General features: G+C 35.0%; 1 protein-coding gene and 1 long non-coding RNA gene across 5 annotated transcripts; both read left to right on the plus strand.

The window, feature by feature from the left end:
• The first annotated feature begins 2,762 nt into the window (after positions 1–2,762).
• Positions 2,763–8,076, plus strand: LOC147525391 (uncharacterized). Of its 4 annotated transcripts, XR_015221556.1 has the most exons (5): positions 2,763–3,412; positions 3,511–3,744; positions 3,893–3,987; positions 4,705–4,802; positions 4,934–8,076. It is a non-coding gene; the product is annotated as an uncharacterized LOC147525391 (long non-coding RNA). The 4 variants fall into 4 exon arrangements; XR_015221554.1 differs by having other exon boundaries at positions 3,511–3,987; XR_015221557.1 differs by having other exon boundaries at positions 3,511–3,987; positions 5,215–8,076.
• A 2,033-nt stretch (positions 8,077–10,109) lies between these two features.
• LOC147525392 (phytochrome-interacting ankyrin-repeat protein 1-like) lies at positions 10,110–17,078 on the plus strand. The gene is made up of 4 exons (XM_086606997.1): positions 10,110–10,366; positions 10,450–10,607; positions 15,232–15,403; positions 16,517–17,078. The coding sequence occupies exons 1-4, from the start codon at positions 10,267–10,269 to the stop codon at positions 16,732–16,734; spliced, it is 648 nt and encodes a 215-aa protein (XP_086463123.1). The 5' UTR covers positions 10,110–10,266; the 3' UTR covers positions 16,735–17,078.
• The last annotated feature ends 1,085 nt before the right edge of the window (positions 17,079–18,163 follow it).

The raw sequence follows: 18,163 nt of genomic DNA on the forward strand, positions 1-18,163 counted from the left end.
AGCATTGTAGTTGGTACAGAGTCTATGTCTACCTTCCCTGTTATTACTTGCTTCCTCAGTGACCTCAAGATTCTCAATTCGAAGCTTGGTCGTCTAGCCTCCCCTTCATCTTTAATATCTGATATCTATTCAGTGGTTTCTATTGTAATTTTTAAGATTAGTTTCATGCTCAAAGGCGAAAAAACATTTGCAAATACCTTAGGATCCATAACATCACCTGCTTTCTTGCTAGCCATTCTTGTGTTTTGGTCCGCCAAAGAAAGATATGGGTCATCAAAAAGACTCGGAAGGAAAACCAAATGGGGAAATTTACCTATGTAGTTTTATTATTATTGTTGCTAAGCGTTTACATTTGTCAGTCAGATCACTGGGCAAGGTTATGTAATGGCACCATTTATATTCGGTTTGGCTATACCATATGGACCACCTTTAGGATCTGCATTAGAAGAGAAGTTCGACTGCTTTATTTCAGTGTTGTTCATGCCAATCTTTTACACTCTATGTGGATTGACGACAGATTTTTTTACCCTTGATGGGAATGTGTGGGTTGTTCAAGTTGTCATCTTAAGTTGTTTCATTGGAAAGACCATAGGGGTAATGTTGCCTAATCTGTATTGTAAAATGCCCATTCGCGATGCTTTCGTAGTTGCGCTGATAATGAACACCAAAGGCATAGTTGAGTTACCGAATTTCATTTTTGTTTTCTAATATTTATTTACAAGGTAATTTCATATTTTCATTCAAGGAGTCGTCCCCTCTTCTTTTGGCAGTTTGAAAGGTATTGAAGATATCGATCTTTCACGAAATAACCTGTCAGGAAAAATTCCTAAACTTCTTGAAAACCTTGGTGCTCCAGAAAGTTTAAATCTATCATTCAATAACTTTGAGGGTGACGTACCAATAAGAGGGATCTTTTTTATACAACTCATGCATTAACTATATTTCAATGGAGGAAGGTCACTCAATACTCTGCCAATGGTAGATAATGCAACTAATGGCAGGTAATGTTGGGTACTGCCTGTATTGTAGTTGTTAATAGTTTGATAAAAGTAAAAACTGAACTATCAATGTAACATGCCCGGCCGCAGGCGGGCTAATTGGCTAGTGGCTAGTGAATACTGAGTAGTTGAGAATGCTCCGAGACCCACGTCAACCTCCCTTTTTTCTCTAAGACTGACATATCAGATTTTACAATAATTCGGCATAAAAAATGAATTCTATTCTCTTTTTTGCCGATTTCAATTGCTCAGTAACCCAAAATAGATAAAAAAAATAAAACCCCTTTCCATACTCTCTTTTCAATTGCAACTCGAAAAAAAATCATCTCTTCAAACTCTCTCTTGTTCTTCTTCCAAAATTAAATCAAACTATTGCAATAACCTTACCAACATTATTGAAGTTTCAAGTCTCTCTCACACACAGAAAAAAGGACATGGAGTGAAGATGATTTACAATGGGAAACCTGTTGATTTGACTCCTGAACAAGAAGAGGTCTTCGGTGAAACAATGCAAATTCTCTTAAAAAAACCAAAAGCGGCACTACATCTCTAAAATCTCTATCTCGGAGAAGAAGAAGAAGAAGAGATTGCTTCTACTGAGATGCTGAATGGATAGTCTTCTCTACTATCATAATCAGGTGCTGGATTTGATGATGAGAAGTCACTGCTCATGTCACAGATGAGCTTGGAGAAAAGATTTGGCCAGTCTACTATTTTTGTTGCATCGACACTTATGGATCGGAACATGGTGGTGTCCCTCAGTCAGCATCTCTTGAGACTCTCTTTAAAGAAGTTATCCATGTTATCAACTGTGGTTATGAGGACAAGTCGGACTGGGGAAGGGAGGTATGCTGGCTTCAATGGCTTCATGTTTGGAGTTGATCTTGCTTAGTTCTTTCTTCATATGGAATATAAATTTATCCATGCTAAAAACATTTTGGTTCTCTATGTTCACTTAAATAGTTCTACTTTTAAAGTTTCTGATAACTTTTGGACTTTGCAAATTGGATGGATCTATGGTTCTCATTACGTAAGATATTCTAACAGATTCAAAATGCATGCCCGTGGTTGGCGATCAATATACCGCATGCCTCATCCCCAGCCCTTTAAAGGGTCTACTCCTATTAATCTTTCGGATCGTCTGAATCAAGTGCTTCGGTTGGCTCGGGTTTTGTTGAAATTCTCCTCGGACACATTGCCCTATATGGTATGGTTATGGTGGAAGGTTGAAATGGCTCGAGAGATTTGCATATATCAACACCACTATTTACCCTATCACATCCATTTCTCTACTTGCTTATTGTACTTTGCTTACTTGTCATCATTCCATTTTGCGATTGTCCTCCCATATGATGTCTAGGGTCACCAACAAGTCAATACCCCGAAATTCATCATTCCAAATTCAGATTTTTAAAGATTTTTGATGTCTAGGATTGTAATATGTGTCCATTTCCACCAAATCCCAGATTTTTAAAGATTTTTGGATGTCTAGGGTCACAAAAGATGAATACCCTGTTTGAATACCCTTTCCAAATTTGAATACTTAAATTTTGTAGGATTTGCAAAAGTGCATAGTTTCGAAGTTGAAAGACATTTTTGGAGGACTTGAAATGAAAAGAAAAGCTATTCATTTCCAAACACAACCTTAGTTAAATTCAGATTTTTTTTAAATACCGTATTTTGATGTCTTAGGATCACCAAAGAATGATGAATACCCTGTTTGAATACTTAAATCCCGAAAGTGTAGGAACCGTATTCATTTCCAGCTAAATTATGATTTTTTAAAGATTTTTGTCCCACAACAGTTTGTAAAAAGTTGGAGGTCCACCTCCATGATTTTGTAGGATTTGCAAAAGTGCGTAGTTTCGTACCATGGAGTTGAAAGACATTTTTGTAGGACTTGAAATGAAAAGAAAAGCTAAAATTTTGAAGACAATCCCAATTGTTGACTGTTGGTTTTAAACACAGCCTTATTTATTTATTCTTTGTCAGCTTCTGATTAATATGGCCATACAGCTGAATGCCCCTTTATTTATCCTTTGCTTTATGGGTTCTTTAAAATTCCTTAGTGGTGTTATTAACAATGTTGCTTATCCCGTTCTTTGTGCTTTCCCAATTCTCATCCATGTGCTTTTCCAATTCTTAAAAGTGGTATGCCTCGAACACTTGTCTTTTTTTTAATTATATGGGCTTAACTGTTGTTCGTTATGGTGCTATTTCTTTGGGTATTATTTCTCTTTTGTCGTTTGTTCTTATGGCTTTTATTTCAATACCCAAACTTCAGCCTCGACGTTGTGTGCTTTTTGCAGGGTTTTGTTATCTCGGACTGGCAGGGTGTAGACAGGATTATCGACCCACCTCATGCAAACTATTCAGACTCTATTCTAGCTGCAATAGATGCCGGTATTGACATGGTCAGTTGCTCTTGCCTTATTTCATCATTATTTGGACTAAACTGTTTGATGTTCTTTCAATTGGGAGCTTATTTTTGCGTTTGGCGTACTTTTCTTAGGAAATGCAAATTTATTGGGAGTCTTATTTTGTTTGTTATTGGTTCGGTCCTTGATTTTGGACATTAATGGTTCTTGATAGCAAATCCAACAGAATTAGCTATGATGCAGTACTAAGAGCATGAGAGAGGAGGGAGGTTTTGATGTGATAAAGAAGGCAATTCTGAATATGTTGCTTTGCCACCATGACCATATCACCGTGAACTGTCCCTTTTTTTCTTGAATCTTATCGTCAGGTTTGACTTCATCTTGATAATATCTACTACCAAAAGTATGATATTTGAAAGAATGACCACGCTACCACCCAACTGTTAACATTAGATATAATGTTTGTCAATCTAGCTAATAGTAGCCTTTGATTTATATATGGTTGATAATGCATAGGAACTTGATGGAGAGGATGAATGACTTGCGCAAAAGATTTCTATTTGATGGAGAGGATGCAAGACTAACACAAATGAATGTTAAAACTTAAAGAGGTTTGTGGGTTATATTATTCTATTTTTATATTTTTTGGATCAATAGACGTTTTTGTTGTCCTGTGAATAGAAGAAGCTCTTTGTTTTTCTATGCCTCTTACAGTGTCATACTCCATACACTTCTTTTATATATAAATTCATATTCTTTTCTTCCCAATTTGAATAGGCTTTAAGTTGTAATGATTTCATAGTTTTGAAAACATGAAAACAATGTGCGAACTCAATAAACTCAATTGTAAAGTGAGTTATCTTTACTATTCTCTCAAATGTGTGATTGTGTGCACCCATAAGGTGTGTTAGGTGTTTGATTTATTGAGCAAGCACTGTAGGTATAGTGTTGTGTGAATAGATAGTGTCACTTTATTGATGCAGTTTTGCTCAATCTACTACTTTTGGTAGCAATTGCAAGTTGGTTTTAACAATATGAATGACATAAATTTTCATGTAACAATAAATAGTCACGCTTTTTTTTAATTTGTTAGAACTTCGACAATTGCTTGAGACAACAATTAAAGATAAACAAACTCCCATGTATTTCCATTTTAAGTTAACCTTACTAAATTCTCTTTCAGTCTAAGACTGGAATTTCTCTAATGACTTTAGTGGTTTCGCCAAGCATAGTGTTATTTGTAATTTGGCAACTGTTTAAAGCATATTTCAAAGTTTCCTTTTTTCTATTTTTCACTTTAAAAAAGTCCTAAATCTCTCCATCTCCAGCATTCTGTTTTCACAATACTCTCATGGTGAAACATTTCGGTCGGAAAGAAAATGTCCGTACATTCTCTCCCCTAAAGGCTTGAAACTGCGCATTTCAGGTAGTTTCTCTTTTGTAACTCTTAGCATTTCCCAGTATATCATTTTGTTTCATAGTTTCCCTTTTCAATATCCATTTCTCTAAATTGCTCTGTTTTAAGTTATAATAGATTGCTTTTGGTTCACTTAACAGGTTCGCAATATTTCCATTCTTTGATTTTTTTTTTCCAAGTGTGTATTTCCATTTGATAGTTTTATAAAGATATTTGCTGTGGAACTTGAATAGATTATTTATTTCTGGATCTTAATTTGGGGTTATTCTTTCAATATAGGTCATGTTTAGTTCATTTACCATTATATTGGTTGTTCATAATGTTATTTGTATGTGCAATTGATGAGCTCGAATTTCAGTTTTGGTTACCATCAACTGAAACCTTTGCTGAAACTGTGAATTTACTTTAATGAACCTTTTAGGTTATCTGCAATCGATTGCTGCAGTTCTAAATTGGTAACTAAACTTTCCGTTTAACTGACCAGATACGGTGTTTGTAAGTTTTTTGCTCATTTGTCCAAATTCACGATACTGAATTCAAAGTTTTAATTGCCCTATAATTTAATAGTATTGTTGTGTTAGCAACTTTTCTTTTGCTCTGTAAGTGGAATTTGTATTAACTGTATGAAAAAGTAAAAACATTACAATTTTGTTGCAGTCTCTCAATTCTACTTAGTCTTAGAGACCAAACAGTAAAGGAGACTACCCATTTATAAATCTAAGATAGCTCAAATGGTGATCCTCCACTATTTATAGAGAAATGGAGGCCTCCCAACAAAAGTTTCCATGACTCCTGGACCTAAAGTGGCATGCACCATGGTTGACCATACAATTCGTTTGTGTTAACAAACTCCATAAAAGTTATAGGGTTTTTGAACCATTGCTGATCGAAGTCCTTAAGTAAGCGATATAGTGTTGACCAAAATTTCAAGCTATCAACATGTAGTTACCCTTTTGCAAATTATACGGCTCTTCTAATGGTATCCATTGGTAAATGCTCTTCCAATGTGTTTGCATCTCTTGAAGGAGAACTTTATCTTCGCCTAGCTTGAAAGTAGGGTAAGTCCTTTTTCATTCTTCAACTTTAGCTTCTTGCTTGAGTTAGATATTATTTGTTGAAGTTGGAATATTGAGATGAATTAGATCTATTTCTAATCGGTGTTGGAATATTGGAATGTAATGATGGTTTTATGCGGTGGTGTCTGATAACAAATTATCTTTTTAGTCTCAAATTAAGCAGAAAGTCTATTCATAAAACTAACAACTAGGACTATGAAGCACATACTATGTTTGTGAAGAAAGCAATGGTCAAGAGCTACTTAGTTTCTTAATCAAGAGAATTAGTATAGTAGATGGCGTGGAAGCCTTGGAGAAGGGGATATCTTATTGTGGCTTACTTATTCTTCGATGTTGTTGCTCAGAGTTTATTATCGTACTAAAACACAACTATGTCGAAGGGAAATTCTGTGTTTATGTTAGATGGATGGATTTAATTTCTCATTTTGTTAAGTTCCCAAATGATGGGGTAAATTCAAGGTCCATCAGTTAAGTTCCCAATGTTGTTATGATTCGTTGTTAATCATGTTGTTATTTTGATTTAGGGTCCCGAAAAGTTGAACAAGAAATACACGTATTCGTCTCATTTTTGAAATTGCATGGATAAAGGATCAGTATTATGTGAGGTTCGAGATTCTGTTCCCATAAATAACTGAGTTTTTGAGATGGTCCATTCCAAGCTTGTTGTTGGTGTGTGCTATGTCTCTCTTTTTCGAAGGTTTACGTCTTTTTTATTGTGTGCATTATAATGTAGCAAAATGAATCATTATTTGAAATCATAAAGTGAATCATTATTAGTACACTGATTGTATATCCCTATTGGTTTTATCCATGTCAAGTGAATCAGGTAAAATTTGCAGTTTGAATGTTGCTTATGAAACATTTTAAATTGGCTTTTTGAATGTCAAAAGAATTAGGTTGTGAACTTCCTTTTTTTTTTTTTTTTTTAAAAAGGAATTTTTTTATATAGCAAGTAGGTATGTATAACTATTAAGTATATGTTTTTCAAATTAAACAAATGTCTTATAAAAAAATCTAGGCACATTATAACTTTAGCCTTTTGAATGACTTGAAGACTGGCACGTACTCACTATGATATAATATAATGAGTTTTACATATATCAACTCTTCAATCATAGTGTATCTTATATTCTTATGTGCTTGGACCTCTAAAAACACCTACTTTTGTGTGTGCACTTAGGTTTATATTGACATACATACTACAATTAGAATCCTATCAATAAAATATCGTATGAAATTTAGGGTAATGGTGGGTTTGTGAATACATTCTTTTGGTGACCCTTTCTATCGAGTAAAAATTTTCCAAAATTTTGCGTGTAGAAATCACCCTCAAGAAAGAGATAATATCTAACTGCATGACTTTTTGTGACAAGAAAACCATTTTCATTTATAGGAGATACTTTTTTTTTTTTGGATTCATTTGAGAAATAGCTAACCATTTCCAGTGATGAACATTAATTGATGAACTGATTGTTTGCTTCCGCAATCAAAGCATGTTCCAGTTCCTGCTTTAGAAATCTGACTATACTTGATAGAAGTACCACATTCCCTCACCGAAATCTGGCTCCTTAATGGACATATGATTTTAATTAGTTTGAGCGGATATTTCTTGGGAATGAATTTGTTGTCGTAGTATTGTGAGTTTGTAGTTAGTCTTGGAGTAGTTCAATATTGTCTTTTGGATGTTCATTTTGGTTTAGGTTTTGAAAATATTGTAGTTAAATTCAGCAAAGAAATAACATTGTTTTTTTTTTGTAGATGGATTTTAGCAATGCTAAACATCAGGATTCTTGGATGTAATTTTTGTGGCTCTCTTTTGTTGTGTATTTAACTTACAGCTATACCTATATTTGGTTGACTACGCTACTATATTTAAGACAACATCAAACCAATTCACAAGGAAGCAACTAGTGTTACTGACATGCAATGGAAAGAAGGTAGCAGGGTGGGAAAGAATAATGAAAAGGAAATGGTTGATGCCACAAAACAACATGCTTTGGTGGAGAAAACCGCAGAAGACGGCTGAAGCATTTGGTTAAAATACTAACGTTGTATAGCAAGGCCTCCGGTGAGGTTTCTAATGAACATAGCACAGTGTCATGGTTATAATTTCATGATGATTTTTTTAATTGTCAAAGTTGATTCATGGTTGACGATCAGTTTGTAATCCTATAGGGTTTAATAATCAATATTTACTTATGTTGTAATTGAAAGTGTTAATACTTTTGTTGGAATCCAGTATTTTCATTTATCGGGAAAAAAAGAAAATCCAGTATTTTCCATATATGACAGGTCTACTGTGAAGAAACCCATTACTCTCCAGCCATTTTTCATATAAGGTTGGAACGTTACCCATTTCCTTTTGTTTCGGTTGAAAATTTTAATTTTTTTAAGTCATTAGTCTGAACTCCTAGTTTTTCCTTTTACTTTGTATTATGTCTTATATTCCAAGGAAATTCGCAACACCAAATGATTCAAGTACATCAAGGGGCAGGTAGGACAACAGAGCTATCAATTCCTAGACTTAAACTTATGTGTACCGTGTACCAATGGCGGCCCAATGCTAATATGCAAGCACCATGTTTTGTCATCTCTTAAAAACAAAGAGCTATTACTGACGGACTCCATATTGTGTTGGGCAGACCCAAAAAAAAAAACAATTATTATAAGTGTGCCATTGGTCCCAAAAAAATGAATTCGAAAACCCCAAAAACGACCCGGCTAGGTCGTTCATTGTGCAAACCCAACGATGTGGCCACACCGTTTGGATTGAGTCCCCAACGATGTGGTCACATCGTTTGGACTAACCCACACCGTTTGGACTAAGTCTTAAATGCCAAAAAAATAGAACTTTATATTTTTTTTTAAAGTTCAAATCCCAAACGGCCACACCGTTTGGACTAAGTCTCAAATGATGTGGCCAAGTCGTTTGGGACTTAGTCCAAATGATGTGGTCATACCGTTTGAAACTTAGTCCAAACGGTGTGGCCACATCGTTGGGGACTCAGTCCAAACGGTGTGGCCATATCGTTGGGTTTGCACAATGAACGACCTAGCCGGGTGTGGCCACACTGTTTGGATTAAGTCTCAAACGATGTGGCCAAGCCGTTTGGGACTTAGTCCAAATGATGTGGTCATACCGTTTGAAACTTAGTCCAAACGGTGTGGCCACATCGTTGGGTTTGCACAATGAACGACCTAGCCGGGTGTGGCCACACTGTTTAGATTAAGTCTCAAACGATGTGGCCATACCGTTTGAGACTTAGTTCAAACGGTGTGGCCACATCGTTAGGGACTCAGTCCAAACGGTGTGGCCACATCGTTGGGTTTGCACAATGAATGACCTAGTCGGGTCGTTTAAGCTTGGAGTTTTCGAATTCAATTTTTTGGGACCAATGACACACTTGTAATATTTTTTTTTTTAATTTTTTGGGACCAATGACACACTTGTAATAATTGTTTTTTTTTGTTGGAGTCTGCCCAACACAATATGGGGTCTGTCAATAAAATTCAAGAGTTAAAGGAAAACTAGTCCTATCAATAATGTTTTTCTGCAATTATGCCGTGCTATCCAAAGTCAACTTTAAAAAATGGCAAGTCCTATCACAAATATGCCCAAAACAACTTCAAAACTTTATGTTGGATTTTGCCGTAGTGCACATATAAGAGGCATGGCTTAAAAACCCTCCTCCCTCCAGGAAGAAACAATTATACTTAGTAATATCATCTAATAGCATTACGGATGTGCGTTCTTCATAACTTCTTCATAATATGTTATTGTGCTAGAACTAATCAACTATTAATGTAGTAAGCCGGTTGGCCGGCATATTGGCTAGTATATAACATAGTATCTGGCCCTCACGTTTGGCTCTCAAGCCCTTTCGAGAGGGTTGAGGGATGGATAAAGGCTTCGAGATTTAAATATTGGCGCCCTCGAGGTCAATGAGGATAGAGCTAGCACGAGGGCTTCATTGTTTGAGGGCGCTGGCCCGGCCCGGACACCACTAGGTATCCATATCCATATATTTCTTTCCTCTTCTTCTGTACGTAAAGAAAACTGCTCGCCCGTAACAGTATCGATTGGGTCGGCTGGATTTTTTAGTTTCCTAAATTATCCTCATTGCTATTTTCTATTTATGGTGGGTCTAAGATTAAATTATGGTATTTAAAAGGGGTATAAATGTCATTAAACTGTAATTCTATTTCAAGTTTGCGTGTACACGTATGCTAGTATATATATAGAGAGAAGGCTAGTATTATTATTATTATTACTACTAGGGTTTGGCTCTCTCTCTTGTTGTTCTTCTCCATGTTCCTTTCCAATTCTCTTCCAATCTGAAAACATAATCTTACTACTCCTTATTCCTTATTCCTCATCATCATTCTTATAAATAATAATGATTATCGCATCTCCAACTCTCCCATTCTCTTTCTCTACTTCCGAAAATCTTCGTGTCTTTGGTCCCGGCTTGAATCCTTTTGCACCCGCTGGCATGGGTAACTACTATTCTCGTTAATTTCACCCATCAATCTTTCATATATATTATTTTTTTTAAATTTTTTTTTATTTGCTGAGTAAGAAATAATAAGAATTATGATGGGGCAAGAAGAATCTGGTGGTTCGGTTTATAAGAGAAATTTATCTGGGAGGAGGTTGTTGTATAGATGTGCTGTTGATATGGATGATAGAGGTTGGACTTCTCTTCATATTGTTTCCAAAAAAGGAGATCTCAAAAAGGTTAGTTAACTCATAATTCTGTTTTTTATTTTGACTATATACAGTTGGATGTTTCCACTTTCTTTTACTGTAGGAGTTTTTTTTTTTACCGAAATTGGGGAACTTATTTAAGCTTGCTCCTTCATATAGATTAGAAGGTGCTGTTGTTAGAAAGATTTGGTCATTTAATAGAGATGTCAGTTCTGTTGACCAACACAAGAATGATTGTACAAATACAAGCTATTGGGGGTGATGTCTGTCTTGACATAGGAAGTACCTAAGATCCTATCCATTTCCTCATTTTGTCTCTTACATCTTGGCTAGCGATCTTCGGATGAGGAAAAATTGGATTGGGAATTTTCCAATAAACGTTATATGGAGGGAGATTCAGGGGAAGAAGACTTTGAGGAGGAGGTGGAGAGCAACTACGTGGTTCCGTGAGGGTTGAGGATGGTTGATGGCTTGATGCAACAGCAGGGAGCAGGGTTCTGCTATTGTAGGCATCTTAATATTAGGAATTAGGCACATCTTTTATTGTTTTTAGCTTGTTTGTCATTTGTTTTCCATTTTTTTGGGTTTGCAGGTTATATTATGGGTGATGGGGGTTTCTTTCAGTCGTGAGATATTAGTTTCTGGCCAATTACTCAAGCGTTGATTTAATCTTTGTGGTTCTATTAATTTATTAACTTTTGACGATTAAAAAAAAGGTCCCACTTAAACTCTAATGGCCACAATACTTTTTCGTTTACTGACCGTAAAGGAATCCACTTATGGGCTTAGTATGCTAATAGTTTTTTTGTCAAACTTTTAATTATAAGATAACAACTCAGAAATGAAAGAGAGTAGAAGTGACATTGCAAGAGAGTATGACTGTTTGACCTCTTTTGATGATTGAAACTACCCTCTTAGCAAGTCAGTTAGGTTCTGAGAACGAAAAAAAGAGAAATACACACTTCCCCAACTTGAGGACATTATCTCAGCTCTCACATGTTAGCCCTCTTGTTTTAACATTTGAAGATGCCCACACCTACGGAGTGCTCTCCGTTAATGATGTTGGTTTGTATCATGTCCGTGTCGGACACTTAGATACTTAGGTAAGGTACATTCCCTAATTCCTTCTTAACACGGACACACTTTTTGGATACTTGTAGAAGAATTTTGGACACTGTTTTTAGTATAAGGAACTGCAACATGTGTTTTTCTAAACTAAAGCGTCGTTAAAAAGAATGAGACGAGAGGATATATATGGGATTTAGAAATGGGGATATTTTTGGGTTATTTGGTATGACTATGCATTATGGGCTATGAAGGTCGTTTATGTATTGATCAACCCATTCTGTCACGTGGATGGGCATTGAGGTTGAGCCTAATGTATGACGATGTCTTCATAACCTTGTGGACCATAACATATAGTTTATACCCCCCCTTTATATTTTTATTTACTAGTTTTGATTATAATAATTCCCCTAGTTTTAGACTTTTAGTTGGTTTATGTCAGTACTTTTTTTTCCCGGAATTAGTACTTAGTCTAGTTGGCCTGGAATTCTTTGTTAGAAAGCCAACTTTATTGTATAAATAAGGCCTTAGGCCCCCCTACCAATTCAGTGGTTATGCTTTATGGATTATGAAGATTAGTGGTTGAGGTTTGAGGGATATTTTCCCACATTGGGGTGGGTCCTTCCCTTTTATTGGTGTACATCGCGATCTTTTGTTTCTGTGGATTGAGTCTTTGTCAAAAAATGATGGGACATATTAACAGGACGATATTATCCCAATGTTATTTATGTGTACCACCATGCTGCAAGCTGCACCCATCCCATCATTATTAGTTTCTAACTCAATTCTTTTATTCTTTGGGTAATTTATTACTATCAGCATGTCGATATTAATTATATTATTAATTGGAGTATGATTTACTATTATTAGCTAGGGGCTTGTAGTCACAAACAAAGGAGGTTGGTTATTTTGTGAGTTGAGATAAACTTTTGAGTTCTATGGTTCTTCACCAAATGTCCAATTGTTATTTTTAGGGTTTATATTTATTTTTAATTGGTGTTCATCAAATTTCATGCTTTTGCGGGTTATTTTACATCGACATTGGTATCAAAACAACGATGATATTCGTGGAGTTGAAGTCTTAGAATCGGCACTGTTGGAATAAGAGGACAAGTTACTGAAAATTCTCTAAAACCACTTCGACTTTTGGAGATGATACAATATGGCTTATCGATATTGCCAATCACCTTTTTCTAGCAACTTATCCTCGTCTTTAACCAATCATGTCTTTAGTACTTCAGTTCCAAGAGTATCATCGTTTCTATGTTACCAATTTAGATGGAAACTAGCTCATAGAAGCAAGAGATTAGTTAACACCGAACTAACATATATGAAACTTTAGAATTAGAAACAGGAGATTTCGGAAACTCAGTTTTATAGCAAATGGCCTCACTAACATTGAATAGTATGCTAGCTAGAACTTCAAATTGAAAGAGACTTTCTAATTAGAGTAACCAACTGAAAATAAAATAAAGTTAAAGACCAAATTGGGAACAAATAAAAGTGATATGTTTTCTATATATAGATGACAGTCCTGTTGATGCGCCTCATTTACAGAATGTTATCAAAAAGGTTCTCTTTGTGTCCATTTTTGACGAAAAATCAATCTGCAACCTTAGGATTTTTTTTTGTATGTGAAGTACATGTCTTCGTACATGTTATTGATTGGATTATCTGTGTAAGCAAAACACCTATAGTGAACGAAGCTGATTATTAGTTTTGAGCGTGTAATAGAGTAATTTGATATTTCCATGTATCCTATTTTTCACGTTTTTTTTTTTTTTTTTCCAAAATAAAATAAATTGTTTGTAGAGCCTAGTTGCATTGTTCTCTCTTAAGCATACGATTGAATAAACTTATCACAAGTGTAAAGAAATTATATGCAAGTCACATGGCCAATTGTTCGAAACTAATCCCAAATGATCCTTAAATAAATTTAGAATCTAGAGTCATGATTACTTTCACAATACAAAATAAACCAAAAGACAGTCTGTTCTGTAGCAATTAGGGCACAAACATGATGATGACGAATACAAATTCTGTTTGTGTTTTTTCAAAATTTTGAATGTGCTTTAAAAACTCGGTTAATACACAATTATTGAGCTAGTGTATTTATAGAGACAAGGAGAGAGGACAATTTCCTAATTGAACACTAGTCCCAATTCCCCAATAGATTCGAGAACATGGGTTTTAATCTAAGTTACATTGACATTGATACATGTGTCCGCATCCGACACAGATACAAAGTGTCCGACACGAAAAAATACCAAAAATTAAGTATATCATGTACAATATGTGCGTGTGTCGTGTCCGACATGGACACATGGACACGTATCCGACACAGATTATTTTAAAAATATGGCGTGTCCATGTAACATAGGTTTTAATATACATCTAGTACTATAATCTATTGGCAATTTGAAGGTCTTCCTAATTAGTAATCCATTTCTTATGGGAAATTAGAATTAGTGTTCGATTAGGAAAGTGTTCTCTCCTTTTGTCTCTATAAATACACTAGCTCAATGGTTGTGTTTTAATTGAGTGTTTTCAATACATCAAGAATAATAGAGAAAATGTATAGAGAATAATAGAGAATAATAGTTCCTGTGTTTGTGATAATTGCTATGGATCAAGGTACTATCTTTTGGTTGACTTTGTATTGTGAATGGTAAATGTGATTCTAGATCCTAAATTTATTTTAACATGTGGGTATTATACTATTATTGTTTCCCACATGAAACTGTAATTGGCCATCATAATGTCATTACCAAACAATTTACTAATGCGAGTCATAGTAAATTGTTTGATAATGACGTTGTGATACTTACGCAAGAATGCCATAACTTGCGTTTGTAAATTGTGTGATCATGACATTATGATGGCCAAATTAATAAGGATAGTTGGATTGATTGCATTTTTCTTTATTGCGAGTGCATGTTTGTTGTTTTTTGGTAAACCGAGAATGAGTCCTTTTAAAAAAGTTGTTTTACAAACTGTGGGCCAAGTGAGAGAATGTAAGATTTTATTAAGTCAATAATGTGTCCACACATGATATGGATTTTCAGTGTTTAATAAAACTCAGTGTTTAATAAAGCACTAGTTTTAATTGTGAAGCATCAATGTCCTTCTAGAACTTTGGCAATTAGAAGTCATTCCTATATATTAGAAGTCCAATAGTAATGGGATATTGGATTTAACGTTTAATTAGGAAACCGTCTTCCTTTTATCTATAAATACGCATGCCCAATGATCATGTAAAAACGCATTAACTAAGAACCATGTTCTACTCGTCTCCATTATCAAGTAAAGCTATGGTTTAAGGTATGTCAATTAACGTTTAATGGTGAGAATTCATGCTATTCTATGATCAAGGAGGATGTTTAAATTCAAATCTTCTTTGAAATGACCTTGTTCAGTGGGTTCGTATAGAGTATATTTCATTGTAGCTATTGCTTATATTGTAAAGTCAATGTTGTTGTCAATGTTGAAGATGGGCAGATGGCTATATGGCATTAATACTACGAGGTTTCTATTGTATAATGGCACCTGCCTTGTTGGATATTGATAATCAGAGTTTTTCCTTTTACAGGTGAAGCGGCTTTTGAATGAAGGTATGGATGTTAATGTGTCTGCATGGGGGCCCAAATGGCAAGGTGTGACCCCTCTCCACCTTGCTGCTCAGGGAGGGCACCTTAAAGTCATGGATGCATTACTGGAACGTGGTGCCAACATTGATGCAAGAACAAAGGGTGCATGTGGCTGTACGTTTACTCTTGTTAACTTTTAGTTTCCATTACTCAATTTTCTGAATAAAGTGTATGTATCTTTGGTTGTGTAGATATGTCTTGCATTCTTTTGTGTTTTCTACCATTAGGGGACTGTTGGGGAATCCAGCTTTTACTCTGCTAGTTGAACCGATGACCACTAATAGAGAAGATAGTTTCTACATGACTACATGTGGTGTTATAAATTCTAACTTTCAGAGGCTTTCAGTGTGCATGAATACACCTCATTGGCTGTAATCTAGTTTGTTGCTATGATTTGCTTGGTTGGTAACTTATTTGTATCTTTAATTATGTGCTCTCTTTTGCTAAAGGTGTAAGATGTTACACCTTATTTGTCATAAAAAAAGTGTAAGATGTTACATAAGAAGTTACCTAGCATTGCTGATTTCAATCATACTCACTCAACCCAGCAACCCATTACACTCCTGCCTGATGGCTATTCAGTTGATCTGTGGAATTTGGTATAGTAAAAGGCCGCTTATCAGTTGGAAGTTACTTTTTTCTTATCTAAAGCTGGAAAATAGCTCAATCTCTCATTTATATTGGGACTAAGTCTGAAAAGGTGCATCCTTATGTACATGTAAGTTGTAAAAATCATTACATAGCTAAAGACACAAATTATATGCAGTCGAGGAGCCTAGAACAAAGTGTTGATATTGAACCCTTGTGTATATATTGATCATTCATGGTAAACCCCTTTTCATTTCAGTATGTTCTGTGTTTTATGCAAGTAATAGCTAAATGTAGTGTGTTATATGCTTTAAGTAATAAAAAATGTTTGCTGCTTAAAATGATTTTGGCAACTAATTTCAACTAATTTCCTAACATTAACTTTTATGGATTGAAGAAAATAAAATCATTTCTAACATGAACTGTATGGACCTGCTTGTGTTCTTACCGGATTTCTTAATTACTTGATAGATCTTAGGGGTTTTGTTGCATGGATATGGCAGTTTTATGAGTCAGAGATCTCATAAGTTGTCACCCTTAGTAGTAGGTTTCTGAATCTGGTTCTTGTGACTTCTACTTATCCTTGCCTTTTAATGTTTAGAATGAAGTGCTGATATGGTCTTGTTATTGTTGAACCAGGGACACCTCTCCATAATGCAGCTAAAGAAAGAAACAGAGATGCAATCAAGTTCCTTGTTGAGAATGGCGCTTTCTTGCCAGATGATATCAATGACAGCAGGTTCAATCCACCCCTCCATTACTGCCCAGGTCTTGAATGGGCTTATGAGGAAATGAAACGGCTACAAGACGAGAACTCCTCATCAGCTGGTGAAAGTTCCTATTCTTCTGGAAGCTAACTTCATTCATACATTGTGATAGAGATGACCGTCAAAAAGCTCTGTTTCCTTTTCACCAAAGCTGCTATGTTGATCAGTAAAATTGGTATTGGCTTTATTACTTGAAACAGTTAAACATTGTGGCTAACACATATGTTGAGAGATTGTATGGTAATGTTTCCTGTACTGGGATATCATCTTATGCCTTGTGCTTAGCAAAAGATAAATACTTGATCATGTATTAAGACTGCTTAGCAGTGGCAATTGTGTTGTTTGGTGATCAATTATGTATACTTGACAATTTGATCATTAATGTTCTCTATGATGATGACGGTGGTCTATTTTAATTGTTGTTACTAGTATTATTGTTATTCTGAACAGAACAAATTGTTGTCGTTGGACGGGGATTCTGGTGCTGAGGTTTGTTTTTCTTATTGGTGTTATTGTATATAGACATCCCAAATATGCTGTGTATGGATTTTGAGAAGATACTTTTAGGATGTTATTTCTTCTGTCTTTGTTTTGTTTGTTTTCTTTGGGTTGGAAAACCTGTTGGGGCAGTTGGGTGGGGTTGGTTGACCAGTACCTGTAAATACTATATAGTAGCCATCATGCTGATGATCTGTGTGCAATGTGCTCGTTTATTTTCTGTGCGAGTTAGAATTGTTGATTAAGCGGCCCTTTTTGGTCATCCCAATTGATATAGGTTGACACATGCTAGTGATGCTAGTCGTCTTATGCACTTTTTTAGCTTAAATGTAATTGTAGTGCAAAAGAAAAGTGTTACAAAAAGGAAAATAATTTACCGAAAGATGCTAGTTATGCTAAGAGCTTACAAAAGCAGGCAGGGAATACATCATGGAATAAATCTGTAGTGTCTTCTTTTAAGGAAAGTAGGTCTTGAGTATAACCATTTATTTATAGGGTAATTTCCCAAATAGTAACCCATAATGTCAAGGGTAATTTTCTAAGTAGTAGCCCAAAATGTCAATCTGTTTCCAAATAGTAACCTACTTCCAATTTTAACTTTTCAATGCGGCTTTTGATATTTTTGTCCTTCAAATAAAAACTAAACAATATTCTCTCTCCTCTTACAATCTCTCACCTCCTACACTTTTCTCTTTCCTCTTACAATCTCTCACCTCTTACACTTTTTTCTCTCTTTGTCTTCATGATGTTGACGTATTTGAGTTTTGTTTTTAACAAAACAATACTCTTTCTTCTCTTACACTTTTCTCTCTCCTCTTATACTCAATCATTGATTTTTTACTTTGTTTTTTTTTTAATTTCTTAAATAATTAAAACAACTAAAAATATAATAGATAAAAATAAATAATAAATAATAAAACAATAAATTTAACACAATCCATCTTCATTCATATAACAAAATTTATATTCCTTGCAAAATAATAAAAGATACCTCATAATAAAATTAACACAAGATATATTC

This window comes from Coptis chinensis, chromosome 1, assembly GCF_015680905.1.
Source record: "Coptis chinensis isolate HL-2020 chromosome 1, ASM1568090v1, whole genome shotgun sequence".
Classification (NCBI taxonomy): domain Eukaryota; kingdom Viridiplantae; phylum Streptophyta; class Magnoliopsida; order Ranunculales; family Ranunculaceae; genus Coptis; species Coptis chinensis.